The sequence below is a fragment of the Cervus elaphus genome, chromosome 11 (assembly GCF_910594005.1).
Source record: "Cervus elaphus chromosome 11, mCerEla1.1, whole genome shotgun sequence".
NCBI classification, from domain to species: Eukaryota; Metazoa; Chordata; class Mammalia; order Artiodactyla; family Cervidae; genus Cervus; species Cervus elaphus.
Genome location: NC_057825.1, coordinates 9,065,002 through 9,092,896, shown reverse-complemented (window position 1 = coordinate 9,092,896; position 27,895 = coordinate 9,065,002). Strand labels below are relative to the sequence as shown.

At 45.2% G+C, this 27,895-nt stretch overlaps 1 protein-coding gene across 9 annotated transcripts in view; it reads left to right on the top strand.

Moving 5' to 3' along the window:
- The window catches only part of RALGPS1 (Ral GEF with PH domain and SH3 binding motif 1), a 298,169-nt gene that overhangs the window by 112,366 nt on the left and 157,908 nt on the right, over positions 1-27,895 (top strand). For all 9 annotated transcript variants that reach the window (XM_043916818.1, XM_043916823.1, XM_043916822.1 and 6 more), the window contains exons 7-8: positions 8,713-8,802; positions 11,503-11,595. In XM_043916818.1, coding sequence (XP_043772753.1) covers positions 8,713-8,802; positions 11,503-11,595 — 183 coding nt within the window. The remainder of the gene's footprint in view (positions 1-8,712; positions 8,803-11,502; positions 11,596-27,895) is intronic.

Sequence of the window (27,895 nt, the reverse complement as noted above, 5' to 3'; positions counted from 1 at the left end):
TTGTCATTTTAAAAAAAATTTACATTAAAAGTTTAAACTAGAATGACTCAGTTCTAATAGGTGTGAGATAATCCCACTTTCCTATGCTTTATCTAACCACTCCTAGACAGTTATGTCTGGACCTCGGTGCCCCACGTGAAGACTGGGGTGTAGAGTGTCTGTCACACAGGGGTGTCACAGCGATCAGAGGGTCGGAGGGTGAGGGGAAAGAAAGCATGTTATACAAGGATCAGAGGAAGAATCTAGGAATGTGAAGACTTGGAGAGGAGGTAATTAAGGTTTTCAAGTAATTGAGGGGTTCTTATGGGGAAATGGACTGAACAGGACCTATGGGGCCTAATCAGTAGGTGCAGGGAGCAGGGGATAGAAGTGGGTAGGCGGTTGATTTCTCCCGATACAGGGTGGTTCCCTGCTTGGGGCACCGAGGAGGCTCAGGAAGAGACCAGACAGTGTTTTATTGCAGCGCCAGGAATCCAGTGGTGGGGGCAGGGAGAGGCTGGGACCTCTGCTTTCCCATCTTACACCAGGTTTCTAAGGAAACCATGAGTGGGCTTATTGAGAAATTTGTAGCAAAAGTCACTTTCTCGTAAGAAAAGATAGCATTCTAAAACATGGATTTTTCTTTATTTTATGCTTTGATTGTTTTCATTTGTGGTTGACTAGCTAAAGCTCTTTGTGTTCATAAGTGTTCTGCTTTATTCACTTCTAATACTGTTGTGAAAATTCCTCGGATATATCTTAGTCCCCAGTGCCTTAACTCCAGTGCTAGCTCTACCACCAAAACAATAATCGTGATTGTAACAGCTTATGTGTTTTACAAGCTTACTAGCACCATGACCAAGAGGCATTTATTCCATGTGTGCATGGACTGATTCAGCAGTTGAAAATAAATTAATGTAATCCACTGCATTAACAGGCTAAAGAAGAAAAAGCATAACGTCTTATCAGTTGACTCAAAACATTTGACAAAATTCAGCATGCATTCATAATACAAAGAAACTCTCAGCAAATTAGGAATAGAGGGGCAACTTCCTCAACTTGATGAAAGACATCTATGGAAAATCCTGCAGCTGACATCATACTTAACGTTAAGACACTTGATGCTTTCCCTTTAAGATTGGACGTGCCCTCTCACCACTTCCATTTAACATTGAACTGAAAGTCCTTGCTAGTGCAGTAAGATGAGGGAATAAAAAGATACTCAGACTGAAAAGGAAGAACTAAAGCTGTCTTTATTCAAAGATGACATGATTAGGACTTCCCTGGAAGTCTAGTGATAAAGAACCCACCTCACAATGCAGGGTACCCTGGTCAGGGAACTGAAATCCCACATGCCTTGGAGCACCTAAGCCCACATGCGGCAACTGCTGAGCCATTGCACCACAGTGGATGATCTGTGATGCAACTAAGACCCCACACAACCAAAATAAGTAAATAAATATATTTTTAAAAGGATGACATGATTATCTGTGCAGAAAATCTCAAAGACATCTATTTTAAAAACTTCTGGAACCAATAAGTGAGTATACCAAGGATTCAGGGCACAAGATCAATATAAAAGCTTTTCTGTATACCAGCAATGAGGAACTGGAATTTGAAATTAAAAAACAATACCACCATTTACAGTAGCACGTGCACACACACACACACACAAGAAATACTTAGGTATAACCCTAACAAAGTATGTATAGGTCCTGTATGCGAAAAACTACAAAACCCTAATGAAAGAAGTCAAAGTAGATTGAAATAGATATTCTGTCTTCACATGTTAGAAGACACATTATTAAGACGTCAGTTTGTTCCAGCTTGTTCTGTAGACTCAATTCAACTCCAGTCAAAATCCCAGAAAGCTGGACTTCCCTGGTGGCTCAGTGCTTAAGAATCCGCCTGCCAACACAGGAGACACAGGTTTGATCCCTCACCTGGAAAGATCCCACAGGCCCCGGAGCAACTAAGCCCGTGTACAACTATTGCGCCTGTTGCTCAGAAGCCCAGGAGCCACAACTACTGAGCCTGCATGCCTTAGAGATGGTGCTCTGCAATGAGAGAGGCCCCCACAAAAAGAAGCCCACGCACTGCAACTAGAGAGTAGCTCCTGGTCTCCACAACTAGAGAAAAGCCCAAGCAGCAACAAAGACCCAGCACAGCCAGCAGTAAATAAATAAATGAACTCTTTTTTTAGAAAATCCCAGCAAGCTATTGCATGTGCTGTGTGCCGTGCTCCGTTGCTAGAGTCGTGTCCGACTCTCTGTGACCCCACGGACTGTAGCCCGCCAGGCTTCTCTGTCCACAGTGTTCTCCAGGCAAGAATCCTGCAGTGGGTTGTCATGCCCTCCTCCAGGGGATCTTCCCAGCCCAGGGACTGAACCCCCGTCTCCTGAGACTATTTCATAAGTATCAACAAACTGATTCTAAAGTTTATATGGAAAGGCTGAAGCCTTAGAATAACCAGAAAAAGGACAAAGTTGGAGGACTCACTCTGCTTGATTTCAGGACTGATTGTAAAGCCACAGTAACTGAGACAGTATGGTACTGGCAAAAGAATAGGTACCTAGGTTGATAGAATAGAGAGGCCAGAACTAGACCCAGACAAATATAGGCAACTGAGCTTTGATAAATGCATGAGGGCAGTTAGTGGAGAAAGGGTAATTTCTTGAACAAACAGTACTGAAACAGTTGTTAAGTATTTTTGTGTTTGAAAAAACGAACCTGCAAGACTTCAGGCCTTCCATAAAAATTAACTCAAAATTGACCATAGACCTAAATGTAAAACACAGAACTATAAAACTTTTAGGAGAAAACATAGAAGAAGATCTACATGATTCTTGGTGATGAATTATTAGATATGGCATCAAAGTACAGTCCATGAAAGAAAAGAATTGGTAAGCTGGGCTTTATTAAAATTAAAATCTTATATTTTGCAAAAGACACCGATAGGAGAATTAAAAGACAAAGCACAGCCTGGGGAAAATAATCGTGAAACACGTATCTGATAAGACTTGAATCTGAAATATATTCTTAAAACTCAACAATAAGGAAGCAACCCAATTAAAAAATGGGTCAAAGATCTGAATAAATACTTCACCAAAGAAGATATACCAAAGGCAAATAAACATATGAAAAGATGCTCAGCATTATTTGCCATTGGGAAAATGTAAAACACTACACCCTTTTAGAATGCCTAAAATACAAAAAGAAAAAAATCCTCTAAACCAAACCAAAACAAACAAACAAACAAAAAAACCACAAAACTACACCAAACCTGACAATACCAATTCTTGGCAAGTATTTGAAGCAATATGGGAATGAAAAAATAGTGTGGTCCAGCAATTGCATTCTTTGATATTTATCCAGTTTATTTGGAATCTTAAGTCTACCTATACACATACACACAGATACACACAGTTGTTTATAGCAGCTTTATTTGTAATGGTCAAATACTGAAAGTAACTAAGAGGTCCTTCAATAGGTAAAAGGATGTACAGATTGGTAAATTCATACAATGGAATAAATAGTATTCATTCCAAAAACAAAGGAAAGAATACACTCTCAAGCCATATAAAGACATGGAAGAACCTTAAATACATATTACAAGGTGAAAGAAGCCAGTCTGGGGAATTCCCTGGAGGTCCAGTGGTTAGGACTTCGTGCTTTCATTGCCAAGGGCACAGGAACTAACATCTTGCAAGTAGCCCAATGTGGCTAAAAAAGGAAAGAAAGAAAAATAGTCTGAGAAGGCAACATAAATGTGATTACCTACCCCATCTTTTTTAAAAAAAGTTTGGGAAAATATTGAAAAAAATTCTGCAAAAGGTAAAACTGTAGAGATGGTAAGCAGATCCGTGTTTGCCAGAGGCATGAGCAGGGGAGAGGGTTGAGTAAATGAAGAACAGGGGAATTTTTAGGATGGTGAAACTATTCTGTATGACATGCCACTGTGCGTTTGTGGAGACCCATAGAACTTGACAGCACTAAGAGTAAACCTTAGTGTTCGCAGATTTTAGAAAATTCATTGTGGAGCTTGAGGGGTCCTAGGATGGAATGTAGAACATAGCACGTGAGCCTAACTGGATTATAAATGTATGAAACAACCACCCTGAGAAGGGTGAGGGGGAAAAGGTGCACGCCTAAGAAACTCTGGAAGTGAAGGGAGCCTGAGAGACTAAAGATGAAAGGACCTGTATGTAAGTCTAACACTCCAGTAAATGGGGATGGGCAACAATTCTGAAGCCATTATGCATGAACACTGGAACTGAACAGTTAAGGAACTGGGTGGCAGATGGCGGGAACCAGGTTTCTCCCACCTGCTGGAGTGGGAAGTTACAGGCAAACAGGAGGAGAAGGCTAGAATGATCCATATGGTGATGGATTAGAGTTGGAGACATTAGTGTGAACTCATTTAGTTTAGTATAGATACAGATGGTTAGATATAGAAATGTTTATAGATATGTGTATATATAAGAGTTAGTGCATGCACAGGCACACATACACACACACACACATTTCCTTGCTCTGCCATCTGAGAGGACCTAGAAACAGTGATATCTCAGTAGCTCAAGCATATATACTCCCAGATCTTGGGTTTCTAATTCCTTTATCTAATAAAAGGAGCCAAGGCTCCTTGGAGAAATGGCTGGTTTCAGACTGGGGCAAGAAATGTACAGGATGAGCCTGTAGCATTTTTTAAAAATTAATTAATTAGTTAGTTAATTAATTTCTGGCTGTGCTGGGTCTTTGTTGCTGAGCTCCGGCTTTCTTTAGTTGCCATGAGTGGGGACTATTTTCTAGCTGTGGTGCACAGGCTCTGTTGCCCTGCAGCACGTGGGATCTTCCCGGACCAGGGATCAAACCCATGTCCCCTGCATTGGCAGGCGGATTCCTCACCACTGGACCACCCGGGAAGTCCTGTAGCATCTTGTAGTTGCAGAGAGTAAAAGTGCTCAAACAAACCAAGCAACCAGTGCTGAGGGCATGTCCAAACCAACTCTCAGTAGCTGAAGCTGAAATGGCTTTGAGTATAAAATAAGTAACATAGTTATGAAATAAATAACATAGTATCATAACCCAAAAGTATAAAATAAATATTCATGAGTCCCTTTAAACACATGATGGGATAAATAAATGGGGGAGACTAGACAAACCTCCTGTGCAGAAGAATTCCAAATAATCCTTGTAGATAAACTGTCTCCTTCCTTCCATAACGACTTCCTTCCAGAGTGTGAGGTGATGGTGTTATTTATGCAACCTACTCCCTATTGATGGGCCTGTTGCTTTGCTGTATAAACCGTGCTTCGGCGAACTGGCGTGCACATATCCCTTTACATTTCTATATTTTTGTAAGATAAATATTCTAGGGAGAATATAACTTTAATGGCTTGAGAGATATGTTCAAGTTGTTCTTCAAAATGGCCCTTTAAGTTTTATAACTTCCATCCCAAAGTGTATAAGAGCAGCAGTTTCTCTACACTCTTGGCACACGGTATGACTCCCAAAGGAGTAATGCATTCACTTTGATATGAGAGACCTTTTACTAACCAAGAGTTAGAGGACAGGTGTCCTGATAGAAAGGTGGCTGAAGGACCAGAGCACATACTTCACAGGCAGATAGTACAAATGGCTGACAAATGTTTGCAACAAAAAGCTGAGAAAAAAAAGTGCAAAAGAAAAGAAAAAAACGTTAACTGAGGAGTCATGAAAGAAATGCAGAATATGGGCAGTAAGATGTTAGTTTGTCCACTATGTTAGTAAAGAGAAAAAGAACTGTAATAACTGGTATTCGCTTGTGTAAGGGAACACAACTCTGCTCCAACTTTGATGGATCAACAAAGTAAACCTTGTGGAGGCCAAGATTTTTAATACATACTTCTGAAAAAAGGTGCACATGTTTTAATTCCCCCCACCTTGAAAGAATTTATCCTCAGATCTTCCTTAAAAATGTATAAAGATATATGTATAATTATGTCCACCACAGCGTTTGTCTATCACAACAAAAGGATTCAAAATAAACCACCCAGCAGTACGAGGTTCCTTAGTGATGAGACATCCCTGAGATGAGTCACTTGGCAGCTACTAAAAAAAATTCGTCAATATTATTTTCCTTCATTTATTTTGCATTTTTAAGAGTCGCATATGTTTGTTTATTTTTGGCTGTGCTGAGTCTTCACTGCTGCACCCAGGCTATCTCAGGCTGCTCGTTGTGGTGGCTTCTCTTGTTGTGGAGCACAGGCCGTAGGGCATGCTGTCTTGGCAGTTGGGGTGCCCGGGCTTAGTTGCCCACGGCATGTGGTATCTTCCCAGACCAGGGATCGAACCTGTGTCCTCTGCATTGGCAGGCGAATTCTTAACCACTGGACCACTAGGGAAGTCCTTGATATTCTTATTTGCTTATAAAAATCCTTGTGATAGTATGATTAATATATACCAGTTTAATTGAAAAAGAGAAACAGGTTCTATGGCTAGAAGGACATATGTTCTCAGACTAGACATATGTTCTGAGACATGATATACATGTGTTCTAAGAAGGACACATATCACAGTGTTTATGGGGGGGGGGTGTCTGTATGCGAGAACAGTCTTGCCAATGACTTCTGTCTTTTGTGCTTATCTCTGTTCCTTTGTTTTCTGCATTAAGCTTCTCTTAAACTTTGTACTTAAAACACAGAATTATAACAGTTTAAAACTATGCTGATTCTCCCTTTGAAATGCCCTTCTCTTTTGCCTCTTCCCTCCATCTCCTGCAGCATGGCCCTAGCTCAAACCTGCCATCTCTCACTTAGACCCTCGTATCGGTTTCCTGATGGGTGTCCCTGCCCCCACGAAAGGATCTAGACTGTCATCCCTGTGCTCAGAAGCCTCTGGAACTCTCCCCATGCAGCATAGTGTCCCCTTGTTGCTCCTGACCCCAGCAGTCTGGCCCTCGCTTCCCTTCTAGCTTCAGCTTCCCTCCTACCCCCACCCCATGGGGCACCTGCAACACCAGTCCTGTTGGCCCACTCACCTCTCCCTGGTCTCCTTACCTGCCGAAGGTCTACCCATCTCTCAAGGTCGACCTCCTCTAGGAAGCCTTCTTCTGTCATTGCCTTCCCCACACTCCTGTTCACTTCATCTGAACTTCTTGATGGCCACAGCCACCAACTGCCTTTTAACACAGTGACTTCTGGAGCGTCCTGCCTCCTCCGGTCTCCTCTGTGTCAGGCAAGGGCAGACAGGTCTGGGACTCACAGTGCCTGGAGCACACAGCAAGGGCTTTGGGAAAGTCTGCTGAACTGAACTGATCCAGAGTTGCCCCTGCACACCATGTGCTGCAGATCAGAGCCAGCTCTGCCATATTCTGTAATTAAATATGTGTGATTTTTTGGCACATAAGCATCTATTAAATTCTACATATAAACTGTCACACTTGAGATTTATGTGGCATAAAAGTATGCATGTATTAAAATATAAGGTTTATGGGCATATCATTTAGTATCAAGAAAATCTTTCTTCCGTAACCGGCTAGTAAACATTTGAGTCTGAACTTAATTTTAGGCAGTTCCTTGGAAAAAATGATTCTATGGAAACCCAGGCATGTCCTGGAGGCAACAACAGATAATTACACAGAGAAAACTTTTCTATAATATTCCTGCTTAATATAAGAAACCAAATTTTTATCCTTGGTTAATCCTTTCTTGTTTTCTCACTGAAAAGTTAACAGTATTTCAGTAAAGAGAAGGCATGTGGTCGCAGCAGTAAACATGCTTTGTTAACTCTGGAGTATTCCTAACTATTTGACTCTTTGTACAATGCAGAGGTTTTAGATGCCTAGCGTCCCTCTTCATTCCACGCACCCCCCGCACTCTATCCGTCTCTCCTTTCTTTGCGGTGCCGTCATTGCTCTCTTGGGCATCCGGGTTTCACAAAAAACTGTTCTTATAGTCGTGAAACGTAAACAGGGAAACAAACCACTGCCCAGTGTTTCTTGGCATGAAAGCCCCTCCTATTTCATTGAGTCAACTAGACCCTGGTGGATGACTTTCTTGTTCCCACCAGAAGATTCAGGGGCTCGGGGATGGTCAAGTGTGAATGATATTCTGAACCCAAAGTACCAGTATATCCTTTTGGCATATTCTGTCTGCAGAAAAATGTGTCCTTTAAACTGCATTGCTTTACAGAACTTTGAGAGATGCTTTTGTATCACATAAATAATTGGGCAAACCTCTCCTGGAAAATTAAATTGGTTACGATTGTTCGTATACAGCTGAGTCCTTCTTGCCTTGGGTCTGGATGGGGATGTGGATCTCATGGATGGTACTGCCAGCATGCATATCCCTTTGTCTGCCATTTGTCCATTCGTCCATCCATCCATCCATCCATCTATCTGTTGTCTCCTCCTGAGCAAGAATCCTGTCTGATTCATCTCAAAATTCCCTGCACCCCCTTCATGGAGACCCATGTGTCATGGAGGCCCAGGAGGTCCCCTGGACGAGGATGGACATACTTTCTGCTCTCGGCATCGCTGTGTGTGTTGGAGAGCTGGTGCTGACAACAGGGACCCCCCCAATGCAAGGTTGGGTGTCATAAAGAAACCCTGAACCTCCTCAGCCCTAGGGTGTGTTCTCCCCACCTCCTGGAAGTCCCACGGAAGTGGTAGGCAGGGCAACTTAAGTGGCCTGGCATTTAACAATGTTTTTGGTGTGTGTGTGTGTCTGTGTGTGTCTCTGTTTGACTCTCCAGGTCAGTTTTTGGGTTGTACGAGAAATTCTAACAGCACAGACTTTAAAAATAAGGGCAGAAATCCTGAGCCATTTTGTGAAAATAGCCAAGGTAAGCTGTTTTATTATTACTTCTTTCCTTCCTGTCCTATCTTTTTTGTCTCAGAAATGTGTTTCCTTGGTACTTCAGGAGCTAGTTTGCTGTGGATCTGTGGGGCAGGGTTCAGACCAGGGTGCAGTGACCTGACTTCCCCAGGCAGAGACAGCTGTGGGACCAGCCTGACCGCCTACGTGGCCTCCCAGCCCCTGTGTGCTCACAGGCAGGTGCTCTCTGCCCTGTGATTTTGGCAGCCAACCGTCCTTTATAAGCTGGCCTTTCACAGACTCTCCACGGGCCCCCAAGGGATACCCCTGGGATCTGTTCCCCCTCCTAATCAGATCCAGACAGTGCTGGTGGCTCTCGGCATCAGTGGTTGTGCTACCATCACATCCTGCACAATTTGCCTCCAGTCAGCAGAACTCACCGCACCCCATCCTGTGCTCGAGGCCCGGCCTGATGACCCCTCTGCCCCACTCCCATCTCCTGACCCTGCTCGGATGGGATCAGTCCTGGCCAGTGTCTGGGCAGCAGGCCCACGTCTCCACCCCACCTTTTCCCTCCTATTCCTTCATCTCTGCTAGCCCAGGCTGCGATCCCATGGGCCTTCCTGAACCGCTCTCATCGCTTAACATGGTCCTGCCAGCTCCTCCCAGTCCACCATCCCTGACCACAGGGCTCGCCGCCTCAGCAGAGCATCGTTCTGTGTGGCTTACTGCCTGCTTCCTGTGTGTGCCTGTTGTCTTCCCAGGCGGGTCCTAGGCCAGCTCACCTATAGTACAGGCCCTCTCTGGCCAGGCCCCATAGCGGCTGCTGTACAGAAATAATTGCATTTGACACTCACATTATTATCATCCCATTTCCAGAGGAGAAAGGGGAGGCTTAGAGAGGTGGGTGTCCATGCCCAGGCCCCACAGTGAGTCAGTCGGAGCATGTCTCTGTCCCTCACAGCAAGGTTAAGTGCATCCGGCTGTAAGTATGCAGGGGCACGGACACTTTTACGTCCTGAAGTACCTGGAACTGTACTGGGCTTAGTGGTACTTGTCGCTGTCGATGAGTTCTTGCTGGGCCACGAGAGAAAGTGGGACAGAGTTCCAGCCCACCTGGTGCTTTCAGTTTGGAAGTTTACAGTCCCCACCTGAGGGGCCTGCAACGATTCCTCCTTAAGCTCTGCCATTTCCCGATGGCAGACCATCATGCTGATGCTGTGTGCCCCAAGTGTGTCTTGTGTGAGCCCCTCCTTTCTCTGGGCCTTGGTTTTCCATCTATAAAATGAAAGGAGTGGATTAGATAATCTCCCAGAGGACCTTCAGCTCTAAAAGGAATCCTGTGACAAGCACAGCAATTCAGATACAAAGGATGAAATTCGGCTCCCTCAGAGGATCTATTATTACCCACAGGAAGCAGTTAGGGAGTGTTACAGATGTGTGAAATGCAGCAGTCACTAGTGTGGTAAGGGAGAAGTCCCCGGGTAGGAACAGCTGTGAGGACTAGGCACAGTCCTCGTCACGTATTTGCTCATTTTCTAGGCCCTGCTCTGTGCTGTACTAGGTCCAAGGGCTGTGATGGTAGACCCCACTTCACCCCTGCTCTCAGGGAACACACGGTCCCGGGTGAGGAGGGGCAGGTGAGAGCGGAATCTAGTCCAGGGCACTGAGGAGACGTGCAGGCTGCTGTGGGAACACACAGGTGGGGGTTTCTACCTCCTAGACCTGGGAGCATGGTCAGGAAAGACATACTAGAGGGAGCGGCACCAGAGCTTGGAAGCACCCACGACGAGTGATGAGGAAGGGGTAGGGCTGGGGCCAGGTCTTCCTAGTGGAGAACGGGCAGCCCACACTGCACCACGTGCTGTTCCTGATGGCAGGTCATGGTTGAGCAGGTTACATGCACGGCCCATGCAGCGGAGGCTCTGTGATTACCTTCCTTGTTTTAAGTCTGAAGATGTGGAGGCTCAGAAGGCTTAGGTAACTTGCCAAAGGACACACCTGTAGTGGGAACCGAAGTTGGCACCAGACCTCTTGGTCCCATGGAGCCAGCCGGCTACACAGCCTTCACTGATTCCCAAGAGTGAGAAGGGGAACCTGGGTCCTGATAGCAGGTTTTTCCCCAGTGTAAAACCGAGAGCAGAGCAATTACATTTTTCTGTGCTTACCCTCACTCTCGTGGTGAGGAACTTGTCTGAGATGGAATTAAATCCAAATGTTCTCACTCATTTGGGGTCTGATTCAGGGGAGCGTGGTCCAGTGTCTGGGAAGCTGGAGCGCTGTGTTCCCAGCAGATTGATAACATCTTTCCTCAGCCTCCCTCGTGCCGGGTATGAAGGTGATCACAGAAGACCCACGTTGATATTGTTGGCACAGCGGGGGTTTCAGTTTACAGAAGCCTGCTGGGACAGTTGAGATTCATCTAAAAAAGGAACAGAAAGGACACTATCAAACCTCATCCCAGGCCACGTTTCTGTCCAGCAGCCAGACTAGTCAGCTTATGCAATTTGGCACATGTTTCAGATGCACACTCACCTTTTGACAATTTGACAGAGAAAGAGCATATGGTTTCTATGAACTTCCTAGAGCTATATTTTCTACATGAGATATTTTTAAGTATAATTGAATTTCATGAATATGACAGCATTTGGTAACACTTCAGCATGTTTTTGGTCTGTTGTTTATAGCAGCAAAATAATCAATTCCATATCTTTTTTTTTCCCCCCAGAAACTTCTAGAACTCAACAACCTTCATTCTCTCATGTCTGTGGTGTCAGCATTGCAGAGCGCGCCCATCTTCAGGCTGACGAAAACCTGGGCTGTAAGTTAATCTCCCTAAGACTGTTCCTTCCGTCTGGACTGTCATTTCTTGGGTGAGGTTCTCCATTCCTGAGGCCCAGAAGCCTTTTTCGGTCTGCTGTTTGCCGCCAACGCAGGATGACTGTGGGTTAATTGTGTCCCCTGGCCACGCTCCCCTTCAGTGACCTCGACCCCGTTCTGGGACAGGGATGCTGAGAGGATGCCAGTGTGGCTGGGGTCAGAAGGGCCCCTAGAGTGGCCCCTCCTGGACCTGATAGCCTCACGTGTGACGGTGGGGTCAGTGGTGTAATGATTGCTCCCCAGGCCCCAAACTTCCCTGGGGAAGTCCTCCAGGCTGATGGTTTGCAATTGCCCCAGGGCTGCTGACCGTACATCTCAAGAGTTTCTCTGAAGAAACCTGTGACCCTCATGTAGGGAAAAATGATTTTTTTTTTCCTGAAGGCCATGGATAATTTCAGCTCAGAGGTGGAGTCTGATCGTTATATAATTGAGTCTGTAGGAAAGTTTTTCTGCTGTAAAAATACTTTAAAAATATCTCAGGCCTCTTTATCCTCCCGAGCTTGGCACCGCGCCTGACGGGGGGAAGTCATGGCTCTCCACCTCTCATTAGCATTCACCTCCTGGCCCACCTGGTCCGGGGTCTCACCTCCTAGTCCGGGGTCTCACCTCCTGGTCCGGGGTCTCTCATGGCTGCACAGCCCCAGCCTTTCAAGACCTATTTACGTCCCACAGAGCTGAAGGAAAGTGTGTGGAACCATCAGCTGTGCCTCTGCAGCTCATTTCCGAACTTCTCTCTGCCAGCCTGTGGGGTTGGGCTCTGTTTCAGACTTGGCTGGTTCAGGGGCCTGTAAAATACTTAGGGATTATGTTGTAGGTGATCAGAAGTGAGCCTTGTTTCTTTAAATTGCAGTTTTCCATAGATGAAGCCACAGCAAAGTGGAGCGAGAGGTGTTAGCCCGGAATCAGAAAACCAGGTCTGTGTTCAGGCACCATCTGTGCAGAGTGACTCTGTGGGACTCGTCTCTTCATGTCTACTCAGAGAGCTTGGCCTGAATCTGTGGTGTTCCGCCAGTGCTTCGGGGAGCCCAGGGGCTCCTTGGAGCTGCCTTGGGGCCAGCAAGGCCTGGGGCAGAGGCGGGAGGGCGTCCAGCAGGCCGCCTGGGCACGATTCCTGCCGGAGCAGCTCAGCTGTATCAGTTTTACGTCCTGGGCTTCTGGGTGAACTTGAGTTGAGCAATGGCTTTGGAGGTCAGAAGCAACTTTGGAAGCCACTGGTCCCTGTGGTTGCTGCCAGCCCTGTGATTTCCCCGAGTGCATCTGAGTCCTGAGACTTTTTTCAAAAGTTGCTTGGAGATTCCTTCTCAAATGAATTTTCCATCATTTAGATGCTGCTATTGTTTCTTGGACTGCTGGGAGCTATGTGTGGGCCCGGAAGAAGGAATGATGATTCTCATGGTGCACAGAGCTTACTGTCAGTAACACAGGGACTCTCCGTGATCCCTGTAAGTGGCACAGTCAGTCAGGGCAGCAGGGGGTCAGTGCACAAGGGACCAGGGTGGCTCAGGGTCCGGCACAGAGATGCCACCCAGTCAGGGATGGGCAGGACCCGTCCATGGAATTTTGGCCAGCATTCTCCCCAGGGTGCCGTGCCCTGCCCTGGATGGTGGGGCAGCATCAGGCCATAGCAGCACCCAGGACCGCTCCCTGTGGCTCGACAGAGCCCTGCGCCAAGGTGGCTAGTTGTCACGGCTATGTATGAAAACAAATCTCCCACCGCTCCCCAGGGAGCTGGGAATGCAATATCCACCCAGGACCCATTTGAAAACCTGAGCTTCCTCACCTAACTCCCTTCCAGGCCACAGGGGTCAGCTGTTCTTCCTTACAGATCTGCCAAGTGCTGCCCTAAAAGCTTTCCCTGTATTAACTCATTTCCTCTTGACAGCTCCCCGTTGAGGCCAGCACTGTTGTCAGTGTTCTCAGTTACAGATGAGACGGAGGCGCAGGGCAGTGGGAGGAATGCAGGGTTCCCCGGCCTGGAGGCAGAGCAGAAACCAAACTCAACAGTCTGTTCCAGAGTCTCCGTGCGTCACCACCACACCCCACGGAGCTCAGCAAGAAAGCAAGAAAGACGGCACCCACGGCCTCTTGGCACTCAGAACAAGAGAGGGGTCCTGTTTTCTTGTCCCCTTCATCCGCAGCGCTCCGATAGGAACCTGGAAGATGAGATAAGCAGACTCTCGGTGCTGCCCCAGGCCATGGAGCCTCTGTTCTGGCTGTGGCTGCTGGCCTCTGGGGTTCATCCTTCTTTTGCCATTCATTTCTGGTAATGAGATTAGCTCGGGAAATGTTGCCAGGAAAGAGCTGTTTTCTTCCTCCCCGCTTGTCCCTTGATCTGGGGAAGGGACGTTGGAGGGCCCCAGGGATGAGGCACACACAGTGAGGCAGGGAGCTGTAGCCAGGCCTTGAAGGCCGCCTTTTGGTCACTTACTCCTTGGTTAGTCCGTGGCTTCTGCTGCCCTCTCCCACTCAGTCCCTGGGATTGGCCCTGACTTTGACCTCTCAGTGGGCATCTAGATGGTGGGAACTTGGGACAGGCCAGGAAGCTGAGATTGTGTGTCACTGAAGGGCAGGGACCCAGGGCAAAAACAGCTGTTATTTTTCTGAGAAATCTCCCCATGACTTCCTAAGGACTGAGGACCAGGACTGTTTTCTTGGTTACGGAGGGCTGCTTACCAGGGTAAAAGAGGGGGAGATGCAGCTTCCTAGGAGATAAATATAGCAGTCGCCAGCAGTTGTGTCGGGGAGAGAGGAGCTGATACACGTGGTGTGGATCACAGCACGACGTCTCCAGGGCCACGTGTGGGGAGCTGTTTGCTCTGGGCAAACCCGCCGTTCAGCCAGGGCTGCTCACAGGCTGGCCTCCCTCTTTGACTGCCTTCCTTCTTGATGAAATTGGATGTTTGCTCTGTATCCCCAGTGCCCAGCTGAGTTTACAGTGGGTCGTTTGACCACTGTGCATTTGTTGTGTTCAATTGCATCCTCCTTTTGCTACTTGTTTTCCTGCTAATGAGATTAGCCATTGAAATGCCCGCACCTGTCCCTTGATATGGGGCTGGTGAGAACTCATGGGCCCACAGGGCAGGGCGAGCAGGCACACCCACTGTAGGAGCCCAAGGTCAGCGCTTTAATAGGCGTCATTGTGCAGAGACGGAAGCTGAGGCTTCCTGTGACCTGCCCAAGATCTCGGAGCTGTTGAGTGCCGAGCCAACGCAGCGTCGCTCTGCCTCGCTGGACACATAGTCCACATCCTTGTCTGTTTGCTGGATGACCTGTCTGTGATAGAACTTGATGTTGGAATCAGGCAGGGCACAGGGCAAGGAAGAACAGGCACCCACACTGTCTGGGAAGTGGGGCTGGAGACGTGAGATTGGCACACCGGCCCCTGGAGACAGGGTGTGACCAGCTCCCTGAGTGCTGTCCCTGGGCTCCCCTGAAACCCTGGATATCTGTGAAACCTGGGTGGAAGGGGGTCACAGGTGTGAGAAGAGACCTGCCACTTGATTTCCCCACTGACAGCCTTCAGAGACTCGGGGTCTATCCCTGGGTTGGGAAGATCCCCTGGAAGAAGGCATGGCAACTCATTCTAGTGTTCTTGCCTGGAGAATCCCGTGGACAGAGGACCCTGGCAGGCTACAGTCCATAGGGTTGCAAAGAGTTGGACACAACTGAAGCGATTGAACGCGCGTGCACTCTGTGAAAAGCAAATTGCGGAGGAGTTGCAGGGCGGGGCAAGAGTGGAAACGAGGCTGGGTTAGGGGTTAGGGCAGAATCCAGGAGTGAGCCAATGCTGGCTAAATTGGGGCGGTGGCAGTGCACGGGAGAGAAGGAAACTGAGAGGGGAGGCATTCTGAAGACAGAGGCGGCAGGATTTGTGAAGGGTGGGCTGTCAGAGATGAAGAAAGAAGGGGACTAGAGGGCGGTTCCTAGGTTTGAGGCCTGAGCAGCTGGGAATGCAGGCCTCGGGCTAGAGAGAGATTGGGACGAGCTCAAGGAGGCGGCCACCACTGGGGCACAGAGAAGAGAGATGGGGCTCTCCAAGCCAGGGAGACCCCATGGGACAGGGGTCTGTATGGAGGACAGGGAAGCCTGGCGTGCTGTGGTCCGTGGGGTCGCAAAGAGTCAGACACAACTGAGCGACCGAATGACAGCAACAACAGTTGGGACGAGAGCGAGGCCTTTTCTCAGACCCGGGTGGTCCCAAGTGGAAACTGGGCTTACCCAGGAGAGAGCTGGGGGGTATGGAGGCCCGGAGTATGGGCGAGTCACTCTTTAATTACAGCATGTGCTACACACACACACACACACTCTCTCTCTCTCTCTGCTTGCTGTGTACACGTTCCTGTCGTGATTCGCTCTTTCCTACTGAATTGATCCAGAGAATCTGACCCGTCTGCAGCAGCACAGTGAAAACTGAAGAACTCCGCTGGGAGGAAGTCACAGCTGATGGGTCAGGAGGCCTGGTCTGTAGGGCGGTGGCCTGGAGGGGACCCGCCTGGGAGCAGGAGTCTCACTTTAGGCATCTGGGGGCACAGGGTCATTGAGTGGGTATCCCAGGAATGCGGATGGGTGGTGGCGTCCGTGTGTTTCAGATTTGCATCTTTCATGTGGGAGGTGCCTCTCCCCTCTGTGTCTGATGGAGTGCCCCCTCGGATGCTGTGGAGGACGTCGTGATGGGCAGGGCTGTCTCAGGCTTTCCTGAGTTCAGGAGGGAGGCGAGATGGGGGAGGAGAGGACATCCTCTGATGACTCATCACCCGTCCCTCCCCGCCTCTCTGCTCTCAGGAGTTCTGCTGATGTCTGCACCCTCGTCTGCCTTCACTTTGCCACAACATCTGCTACCCCCTTCCTGAAACATCTCTCTTCACGCAGCTTATTCCCTTTCCCACCCCCACCCCCACTGCATTCTGACAACTGGCTCCTCCCTGACTGCTTTTGTCCCTCTCGCCCACGGGCTGTAAGTGTCCGGCGGGGCTCTGGCCCAGCTCTCACCTTTCCTGATCCAAGTCCTGTCCCGTGGGGTCTTCCCAGGTTGGACAGCCCCATCTGTCTTCTCCTCCATGCCCCCGTGGAGGCTGCCTCCTAGCGCTCATCCCAGCCCCTCTCTCTAGCCCTACACCTGCATTCCCACGCTGGCTGCACGAGCCCTCTTCTCCCGTGTTTCTCTGACAGCTCACCCCTGGCGTGTCTGAAATCAAAGTCTGGTTCCAGAAAGTACTGGTTAGTTCCAGGCTTTCTGAGCAGACCTACTTGGACTTTGAGGCAATATGGTAGACTGGGCAGATGAGCAGTAAGTGCTTTCCTCCCTCCCAATCATCTGCTGCAAACACACACACAAATAAACCAAATTATAAACCAAGAAGCAATGCTGAGCCAGAAGCCAAGAAAGAAAGGGAAGTCACCATGTGCTAGAAATAGAGAATGCTCTCAGAGTCAGCACAGGGAACAGAGTGCAGAGAACTTGCCGTATGGAGACCTTGCCAACTGTCGGGGGCAAGGGTTCTAATGCCCGCTTATGGCAGGCTGGAACTCAGCTACTCACCGGAATCAGAGAGCCAGCAAGTGTCCCCCATTGGAAAATCTCTGGCCAGCCTGGGGGAGCCCCAAGGGAACACAGGTAGAAAAAGTCCCTATGAGAAAATGTCACCTCAGCCTGTACTTCAGGTAGGTAGCTCTTGGCTCTCAGCCCACATGACCAAGAAATGAGGGGTAGTGTCCTGTGGAGGTTAGGAGTGTAGATTCTTGAATCAGACTCCCAGGCTCAGCCAGCCTTGGACCTTCCTCTTAGGGCAAGGGTTAAATGAGTAAATATGTGAAAAAAATGTTTCATATTATGCCTGGCACATAGTAAGGGCCAGATAAGTATTAGCTGCTGCTGCTGCTTTTATTATTATTATTATTTTCAACTTTTCTTGACTGTTCTCAAATGGACTGGCAGAGACCACCATCCCTGTAAGCCTGGTCCTCTGATTTATGACCTGATAACATCATCATTTTCTAGTGGTTCTCTTGCTTCTGGTCTCACTCTCTTTCTCATGCTGTTCGTTCATGGGATGATCGTCCTACGACACAGCTCTGGTGTTTTCACTTGCCTGATTAAAGACGGTTTTTAGCAACGCCCCCATCCTTTGGGTGGGGGGTGGTCTCTACCCACCACTCCTCCAGAGCACAATGCTCTGATGTAACTGTGTTTTTTTTCCCTTAAGAAAGTATTCCACTAATGCGTATATGTGGAATTTAGAAAGATGGTAATGATAACCCTATATGCAAGACAGAAAAAGAGACACAGATGTATAGAACAGACTTTTGGACTCTATGGGAGAAGGCGAGGGTGGGATGATCTGAGAGAAAAGCATCGAAACATGTATATTATCAAGTGTGAAACAGATCACCAGTCCAGGTTGGATGCATGAGACAAGTGCTCAGGGCTGGTGCACTGAGATGACCCAGAGGGATGGGATGGGGAGAGAGGTGGGAGGGGGGTTCAGGATGGGGAACACATGTAAATCCATGGCTGATTCATGTCAATGTATGGCAAAAACCACTACAATATTGTAAAGTAATTAGCCTCCAACTAATAAAAAATAAAGGAAAAAAAAAAGTATTCCAGCAATTTTATTGTATAATTAGTGAACAAGTTAACATGAAATTGTATGAGACTTCTTTTCTTTTTCTTTTTTCCTCCCCCTCTCCCCACCGCCTCTATCCCCTTTGGTAACTATGAAGTTGTTTTCTGTGTCTGTGAGTCTCTTTCTGTTTTGGAAATAAATTCATTTGTATCAACTTTTTAAGTTCCAAAAATGAGGGATATCCTATGATAATTGTCTTTCTCTGGCTGGCTTGCTTCACTTAATGTGATAATCTCTAGGTCCATCCATGTTGCTGCAAATGACCTTTTTTCATTCTTTTTATGGCTGAGTAGTATTCCATTGTACATATGTACCACATCCTCTTTGTCCGTTCATCTGTCGGTGGATTCTTAGGTTGCTCACATGTCTTGGCAATTGTAGATAGTGCTGCTATGAACATGGGGGTGCATGTATCTTTTCAAATTAGAGTTTTTTCTGGGTATATGCCCAGGAGTGGGACTGACAACTCTAATTGTATTTTTTTAAGGAGTGTCCCTGTACTGTTCTCCATAGTGGCTGCACCAATTTACATTCCCACCAACAGTGTAGGAGGGTTCCCTTCTCGCCATACCCTCTCCAGCAAATTTATTATTTCTCTACAAATTCATTATTTGTAGGCTTTTTAATGATGATCATCCTGACTGGTTTGAGGTGATATCTCATTGTAGCTTGGTTTGCATTTCTCCAATAATTAGTGCTGTTGAGCATCTTTTCATGTGCTTGTTGGCCATCTGTATGTCCTCTTTGGAGAAATGTCTATTTAGGTTTTCTCTCCATTTTTTGATTGGGTTGTTCTTTTTTTTATATATGTATTAAGCTGTATGAGCTGTTTTTGTATTTTGGAAATTAATCCCTTGTTGGTCACATTGTTTGTGCAGACATTCTCTCCAAGTTCATAGGTTGCCTTTTTATTTTGTTTATGATTTCCTATACTGTGCAGAAGCTTCAAGTTCAATTAAGTCCCATTTGTTTTTTTTTTGTTTTCATTAATCTAGGAGATGGATCTAAAAATGTATTGCTATGATTTATGTCAACGTGTCTTCTGCCTCTGTTTTCCTCTAGGAGTTTTATAGTATCTGGTCTTACATTTAGGTCTTTAATCCATTTTGAATTTGTTTTTGTATATGGTGTTAGAGAATGTTCTAGTTTCATTCTCTTACATGTAGCTGTCCAGCTTTCCCAATACCACTTATTGAAGAGACTGTCTTTTCTCTTTTGTGTAGTCTTGCCTCATTTGTTGTAGATTAATTAATTGGCCATAAATGTGTGGATTTATTTCTGGGCTTTCTATCCTTTTCCATTGATATATATGCCTGTTTTGTGTGAGTACCACACTGTTTTGATTACTGTAGCCTTGTAGTATAGTCAACAGTCAGGGAGCATAATTCCTCCAGCTTTGGTCTTCTTTCTCAAAATTGTTTTGCCTATTTAGGGTCTTCTTTGCTTCCATGCAAATTAAAAAATTTTTTGCTCTGGTTCTGTGACAAACACCACTGGCAATTTGATAGATATTGCATTGAATCTTTAGATTTCCTTGGGTAGTATGGTCATTTTAACAGTGTTGATTCTTCCAATCCAAGAACATGGTATATCTTTCCATCTATTTGTATTATCTTCAATTTCTTTAATCAGTGTCTTACAGTTTTCAGACCACAGGTATTTTGCCTCTTTAGATGTGTTTATTACTGGGTATTTTATTCTTTTTGATGTATGTTGTAACTGTTTTGATGTTGCTCTTTTTAATCCATCATTTTAACTTTCATTATACTACTTCTCCAATGAATATTCAGGACTGATTTCCTTTAGGATTGACTGGTTGGATCTCCTTGCAGTTCCAAGGGACTCTCAAGAGTCTTATCCAACACCACAGTTCAAAAGCATCAATTCTTTGGCGCTCCGCTTTCTTTATAGCCCAATTCTCACATCCATACATGACTACAGCCTTGACTAGACAGACCTTTGTTGGCAAAGTAATGTCTCTGCTTTTTAATATGCTGTCTAGGTTGGTCATAACTTTTCTTCCAAGGAATAAGCGTCTTTTAATTTCATGGCTGCACTCACCATCTGTAATGATTTTGGAGCCCCCAAAAATAAAGTCTGTCAGTGTTTCCACTGTTTCCCCTTCTATTTGCCATGAAGTGATGGTACCAGATGCCATGACCTTAGTTTTCTGAATGTTGAGCTTTAAGCCAACTTTTTCACTCTCCTTTTTCACTTTCATCAAGAAACTCTTTAGTTCTTCTTTACTTTCTGCCATAAGGGTGGTGTCATCTGCATATTCATTGGAAGGACTGATGCTAAAGCTGAAACTCCAATATTTCAGCCACCTAATGCGAAGAACTGACTCATTTGAAAAGCCCCTGATGCTTGGAAAGATTGAAGGCAGGGGGAGAAGGGGACGACAGAGAATGAGATGGCTGGATGGCATCACCGACTTAATCGACATGAGTCTGAGTAAACTCCGGGAGTTGGTGATGGACAGGGAGGCCTGCCATGCTGCAGTCCATGGGGTCAAAAAGAGTCAGACACGAATGAGCGACTGAACTGTACTGAACTTAACACTACCTCTCAGGTGACGCCAGTGGTAAAGAATCTGCCTGCCAATGCAGGAGATACAAGAGACTCAGGTTTGATCCCTGGGTTGGATAGTTCCCCTGGAGGAGGAACTGGCAACACACTCCAGTATTCTTGTCTGGAAAATCCCATGGACACAGGAGCCTAGTGGACTCCAGTCCATGGGGTGGCAAAGAGTCGGACACAACAGAGCATGCACACTACTACACTACTTCTAGTTTTATAATAATGAATATTTTGTCAGTTAAATTTTAGCTGTCATTTGGATTTTTAACTCTAGGTTTCAATGATCCCTTTGAGTTAGGGAAGATACTGAGCACAGGTGATAGAGGGTTTTTGGTGTGTTCCAGTGGGTGTTTCTCAGGACAACTTGCATTTGGGAGAACCTTTGGCATTTGAGGAGAACCTTTGGGTAGGGAGATTCTTGCAGGGTGCAGAGGACATAATAGAAGCATTTTGGCAATGGCAGCAAATATCAAAAGTTTTCATACCTACTTCACACCTACTTCCTTGCCCTGAAAAACAAACCATAAACCTTTCAGCTGTGGCCAGTGGAGCATCTACTGCCACCAGCAACATAGCAACCCAGAGCCCCAGGTCACGTGCGGAAGAGACGCAAGAGCTGGCTAGAGGAATTTCCTGTTCAAACACAGCCACAATCAACTCATTCTTTCCCCTTTGATTAGTATTCAACTGTTAATGCTTAACTGCTTGTGATTTGCACCCTGTTGGCAAGTTGAGTCGAAAGATCCAGAACAGGAGAATAACCTGTCAAATTGGCCATCACATGTCCACAGTATCCAAAATGACCTAGTCAAAAGCATACTTTGCCAAATGGCGAGTTTCCATCTCTCTCTTACCTTCCCAGTCTTGTCCAAGGCAACACCTGCCTACAGTTCTGCCAAAGTGCTGCTCCCTTGAACATCACTGTGGGTTCCCACTGCCAGCCCACTGCTCATGCTTTCTGGAGAGGCCTCTGGGGCCTCTCCAGCCTCATCTCTGCTGGTTGAAGCTCTGCAAGACTAGTTTCCAGGATCACCTTTTCCTGGTTCCTCCTTCCCATAATGGAGTTTGTTCTCTCCTTCCAGAGCCCTCTCATGGTGCTTTTGACTTTTCCTTGCCTTAGCCAGCCCTTTCCATGGCTCAGCCCTGCAGACCAGCTCTGGACCCAGGATGGACCCTTGGCAAACTTCCATTCAAGGACCAAGTTCATCCTCCTGGCTCTACTCTTGGGCTTTGTGGGAATGTCTCTTGGGGTTGCCATGAGCATAATTTTTTTTTAAACTTAGCAAAATTACTGGAAGCATGATTAAAGTTGATCTACAAAATTATACATTGTGTATTTATGTTTGCATGTATTTATGTGTATGTGCATATAAACTGTCAAAGAATTATTTTTTTAAAAGATAAAATAATGACTCATACAAGTATAAAATGATTATTTGTCAAATATTTTATTTTAACTCATTAATTAGTGAGAGAATCAGTAAGATATTCAGTTCAGTTCAGTTCAGTCACTCAGTCATGTCCAACTCTTTGCAACCCCATGGACTGCAGCACGCCAGGCCTCCCTGTCCATCACCAACTCCTGGAGTTTACTCAAACTTATGTCCATTGAGATGGTGATGCCATCCAGCCATCTCATCCTCTGTCGTCCCCTTCTCCTCCCACCTTCAATCTTTCCCAGCATCAGACTCTTTTAAAATGAGTCAGTTCTTCTCATCAGGTGGCCAAAGTATTGGAGTTTCAGCATCAGTCCTTCCAATGAATGCTCAGGCCTGACTTCCTTTAGGATGGACTGGTTGGATCTCCTTGCAGTCCAAGGAATTCTCAAGCGTTTTCTCCAACACCATAGTTCAAAAGCATCAATTCGTCGGTGCTCAGCTTTCCTTATAGTCCCAACTCTCACATCCATACGTGACTACTGGAAAAACCATAGCTTTGAGTAGACAGACCTTTGTTGACAAAGTAATGTCTCTGCTTTTTAGTATGCTGTCTGGTTGGTCATAACTTTTCTTCCAAGGAGCAAAGTGAAAGTGAAAGTCGCTTAGTTGTGTCTGACTTTTTGTGACCCCATGGACTATACAGTCCATGGAATTCTCTAGGCCAGAATATTGGAGTGGGTAGCCTTTCCCTTCTCCAGGGGATCTTCCCAACCCAGGGATCAAACCCAAGTCATCCTCATTGCAGGCGGATTCTTTACCAGCTGAGCCACAAAGCAAGCGTCTTTTAATTTCTTTTTTTTTTTTTCCATTTATTTTTATTTGTTGGAGGCTAATTACTTTACAATATTGTAGTGGTTTTTGCCATACATTGACATGAATCAGCATCTTTTAATTTCATGGCTGCAGTCACCATCTGCAGTGATTTTGGATCCCCTAAAAATAAAGTCTGTCACTGTTTCCATTGTTTCCCCATTTATTTGCCGTGAAGTGTGGGACCAGATGCCATGATTTTAGTTTTCTGAATGCTGAGTTTTAAGCCAACTTTATCTCAAGAGAACTGAGAATACTGCACTTTATGGTCAGGTGAAGAATGCCGAAATAATCTTTAAAGTGAATAGAAAATTAGTCAGTATTCCTAGGGTGATGATCAGTGGGATACTATGAGACATCAATTGCCTTTATATGGACTGGAATTATTTGCATTACTACATTTTCTACAGGTTAACATCTATTTTTACAGAATTTAAAATAGCCTTAGTCAAAGACAGATACTGATAGCTTGCTAGAACACTTATTAAATTTCAGAGTCACAATTTTCCCTTACGGTACTTATAACAGTCTTCATTGCATCTAATATTTTACGTTAGTTATATGGCTTTGTAGTTTGTTTTTCAGAAGCCAATAGTTCATATCTAAAGAATTTAAGAATTACTTTTTTGAAGTGCCCTTGTTTCATTCTTTGCTCATTGCATCTTCAGTCTGCTGAATCCATTGATCCGTAGATTATCCACAGCACTAAAAATTCTTTCCATACGAACATTAGACACTGGAATTGAAATAGGATTTTGAGCCAGTTTTAACATATTTGAAGCAACATGTTCTTTGTTGAAAAACATTTCTACATATCAAGAATTGTTTGTCTCAAGGCAAGGGAACAAGCTACCAATGTCCTCATAAAGAGGATTTGGAGGACTTTTTTTTTTATTCCATGGAGCCTACTTATCAGAAGAGGGAAATTTTTCATCATTAGTCAAATATAAGTGCCACATACAGGCTCTCTAGGAGCATGATAAGGGGCAGTTCCAAAAGCAACGTGCTTCTTCAGGTATCTGACCAAGGTTCGTGATCTTCCTGGCTTTTGACCTGTGGTTGAGGAGTCCCGTTTATCCCTTGCAGCAGACGTTTGTCACCATGTAAATTATTTAAAATCAATAGGCTGGGATTTATTTTTACCTTGTAATTTTAATTCACTTTCTATACATAGTCATGCCACTTTCTCAATGTTGTATATTTTTTTCATTTTGCCTTACTTCATAGAAGTTTTACCTGTTTTATTGCTATTAATAAAATTTAGCTCTTGGGTTTAGTTATCACGTCTATAGTTTTGGTGTTTAGTTTTATATTTCATGTTTTAAACATGGTTTCTGATTTTATCTATATTAATCAATTTCTCCTACTTCACCCCTCCCTCGAATTTCCATAGCTTTTTGAGTTGAGTGTTAAGCTCATTTATATTCATATTATTTAGTTATATGAGTTAAAAACCATGCATTTTTTCCCTCTCAGTACACTTTTGACCTCATCACATAGTTTAACATATCATTATCTGTATGTTCTTTATGCTTCTGGTTTATAAATAGTTCATTACCCTCACTTTTATTTCTTCTTTTACTCAAGAATTATTGGGGTATTCAAAAATTTCCAAAGAATTGAATTTTTAAGTTGTCGTTAGTTTTCTTATTCTTTTTTTTATTCAACAGATTTTTAGGCAGCGTTTTCTCTGTGTCAGGAACCATAACAGATGCAGGGTATTGTGGAATGAATATAACCATCAGGGTCTCAGCCTTCATGGGAGTCATCCTTTGCTGAGTGAAACACAGATGTAATTGTGTAATTAGCCACAGTTGTAATAAATGTTAAGGAAGGAAAAAATCTCAGGGTGGCCCAGCACCTCTAAATTTTACTGGAAGTAAAGTTGCCTGTTGTATTTAGTGAGCTTTTCCTTTATGTTGCTTAATCTTGTTTTTCTTTTCCTGAATGTGAATGCTTTTAGTATCTGTTTGACTCAGGTAAGCCGATAAGTTATTTTCTTGCATGTAGTTCTGATGGTTTCTTCCTGAGGCTTCCTGTAAACTCTGAAATCTAAAGGACCCTCAACGCATATGAGGTTTTCAGTTTATGGCACTACTTGTAATAAAAGTTTAAAACAAGTAAATGCTGTTATTTTTTGAATAAACAAACCCTGTATTAAAAAATTAAATCTTAAAAGAATTTTTCAGCATAATACATGTGCATGAATTTTAAAAATCACTAAATACTGAAAGGCTTAGTGAAGCAGCTAACACTCATTGCTCCATCTCTGCATACCCAGATCATTCCCTAGAGGCAAACACTCAGTTATTTAGCAGTTTCTTCTGGTAGTTTCTGCCGTGTTTCCATCGATGTGTTTTTGCTACAATTTCTCGATCCACTCACTTTGGACAGTATATGATGAGTTTTTTGTAAGATGGATGTTGGTTTGGTTTTCCTGAACCATCTTCCCTCATTCTTCAAAAACACTCATGTTACCATAGTTACATCACTTTTGTTAAATGAGTATTCTTGTTTTAATTATTAGGAATGTGTAAGTATGGTTTTCCATAAATGGCTCGTCCATACTTAAGTGGTTAAGTATAAATAACATTTTCTTTCCGGAATATCCCTCTGTTTCCCTTGCATTTCTAATCCCCTTTTAAGGAAAAATTCTTACTCTAGCTACTGCTTATCTACCAGGTATTTTATATGTATATGTAGAATACACATATAAATGTATGTAATATTATATAATATCTTATCAGGCCTTATGTATATTAGACATAAAATCTTTGAATTATTTTATTTAATTTTATTTTTATTATACATAATAAATTATGTCCATTCCCTTCCTCCACTCACCAATGTGCTATCCTATCGGGTTTTCTGTCGAGTCTTCTCTCTCTCTGGAGACCTCTCTTCTGGGGTGGAAGGGTGTAGACCAGTCATTCTTAAGCCTTGCTGTTCATCTGTCCTCTCGCTTTACTACTGCTGGTTTGGATCCACTGTTTCCTACATCCCGTATCCTCCTGTCCTTGGTTTATTCTTTCATTTTGCTCGGGGAAGTTCTCAAGTAGTATGCAAATGCTTACTTGGGAGATAGATGTTCTTTTTCATCTCTTCTAACATCCTGTGCATTCCTGCTGAGAAATCTGATGCCATCCTGAATCTCATTTGTGGCCACAGAATGGAGCAGATGAGTGAAGTTAACTAGACTGGGCCCTTCCGAATGTGTGTGTGTAGGTGGGGGTGGAGGGTGGGGAGGAAGTATGTGTGCAGACGCAAGGTTAACAGAGGGAGGTGTGGTCTGGAGGAGCCTGGTTTTTAAATTTGGGAAGTGTGCAAATGTGGCTGCCTTTGGTCGGCCCACTCCACTAAAGAACTCCGGTTGTTGGTTGGAGGTCAGTCTGCAGGGCGATCTTTAGGGACATCCTCCAGGACTCTGATCATGTTGGCCTCATGCCCATGTCAGGACACAGATGACCCCCTGATCAGCTCTGTGGTGCCATGCATCGAGGTACTTGACAGTCTAGGCAGATGGGCCAGACATGCCAGGGGACATGGGCAACCCCTCAGCTGGGTCCAGAGGCCCAGTGGAGGCAGCCTTGGGCCCCAGTTTGGCTCAGCGGCAGTGTGTGTGATGGCATAGGCATTCGTTGAACAGCTGGATGAACGTGGGTGACTGCCAAAGGATTCAGTGGGCTTCTAGGTTGCATTAATAAAAAGATGACCTCCCAGCCAAGAGGGTGAGGGGCCTGCTCAACTTTACAATGGGGCCATTCACAACTAGAGGATCTGGTTCTGTTCCGGGTATATGTTGTTTATTTATAGTGACTTTCTTATCCTTAAATGTTCATTTCAAATGCTTCTCTCTGCATATCTTCCCTTGACGCTTCCCTTGCCCATTATTTACCTACTGTTGGTCTGAGTTGTTATCTCTACTTACTTACTTCATGGGGCTGTAATATACATGTCTCTGCTCTACTGAATCAAGTTCCCCAAGGGTACTCTGACAAGTCACTTAATCCTTGTGATTATGAACCTGAAATAGCGGCAGTCTTCCTGGCTCCATCTTCGTCCCTGGGCTTTGTAAAGATCAGATGAGTTGTATGTTTTGGTGCTTTACAAACAGCAAATGGGATATGATGGCGTTATTTCCTGTCCATTTGCTAATATGATGAATAACAGTCTTAAATTAACAAGCTGATTAAGCAGCCATTGTTCCTAGCATCTGTGTAGCGTCCCCTGATGTGTCCCGAATTTCTCAATGAAAAAAAAAAAAACACCTCGCTGTTTATTCTCCAACTTCTTCATTACTGGGGAGACGTCCTTTCAGCTTTTCCTTTTGCCTCTCCTCTCTGAAGTCCTTAAGCTGTCACTGCTCAGCTGGGCTGTTGCACAACTGCATTCTCTGTGACTCCAGAGGCTGAGGATCAAGGAATTAGCCAAGGCAGCCTGAGTTCCCCGATGCACCAGACATGGCCTCAGTCTGGGATTTAAAGACCTGGGCCCCAGGAACCCAAAGGGCCGCTTCAGTTCGAAAGGCCGGCTTCCCCTGTTGCTGGGCAGTACTGCTCTCCTCTCTGCTGTATGACGGAGCTGTTGGCCACTGGCCTACGTTAGTCTGATGGATATGGCAGGGTGGCTGGTCCTGGTCCTTGCACAGACCATGGGGTCTCAAAACCACACTTGACCGAGGATGCTCCTGGCCTAGGGTCCCTCTCCATTTATGCTCCTGGGCTCAGCCATGCCATCCTGAATCTCATTTGTGGCCACAGAATGGAGCAGATGAGTGAAGTTAACT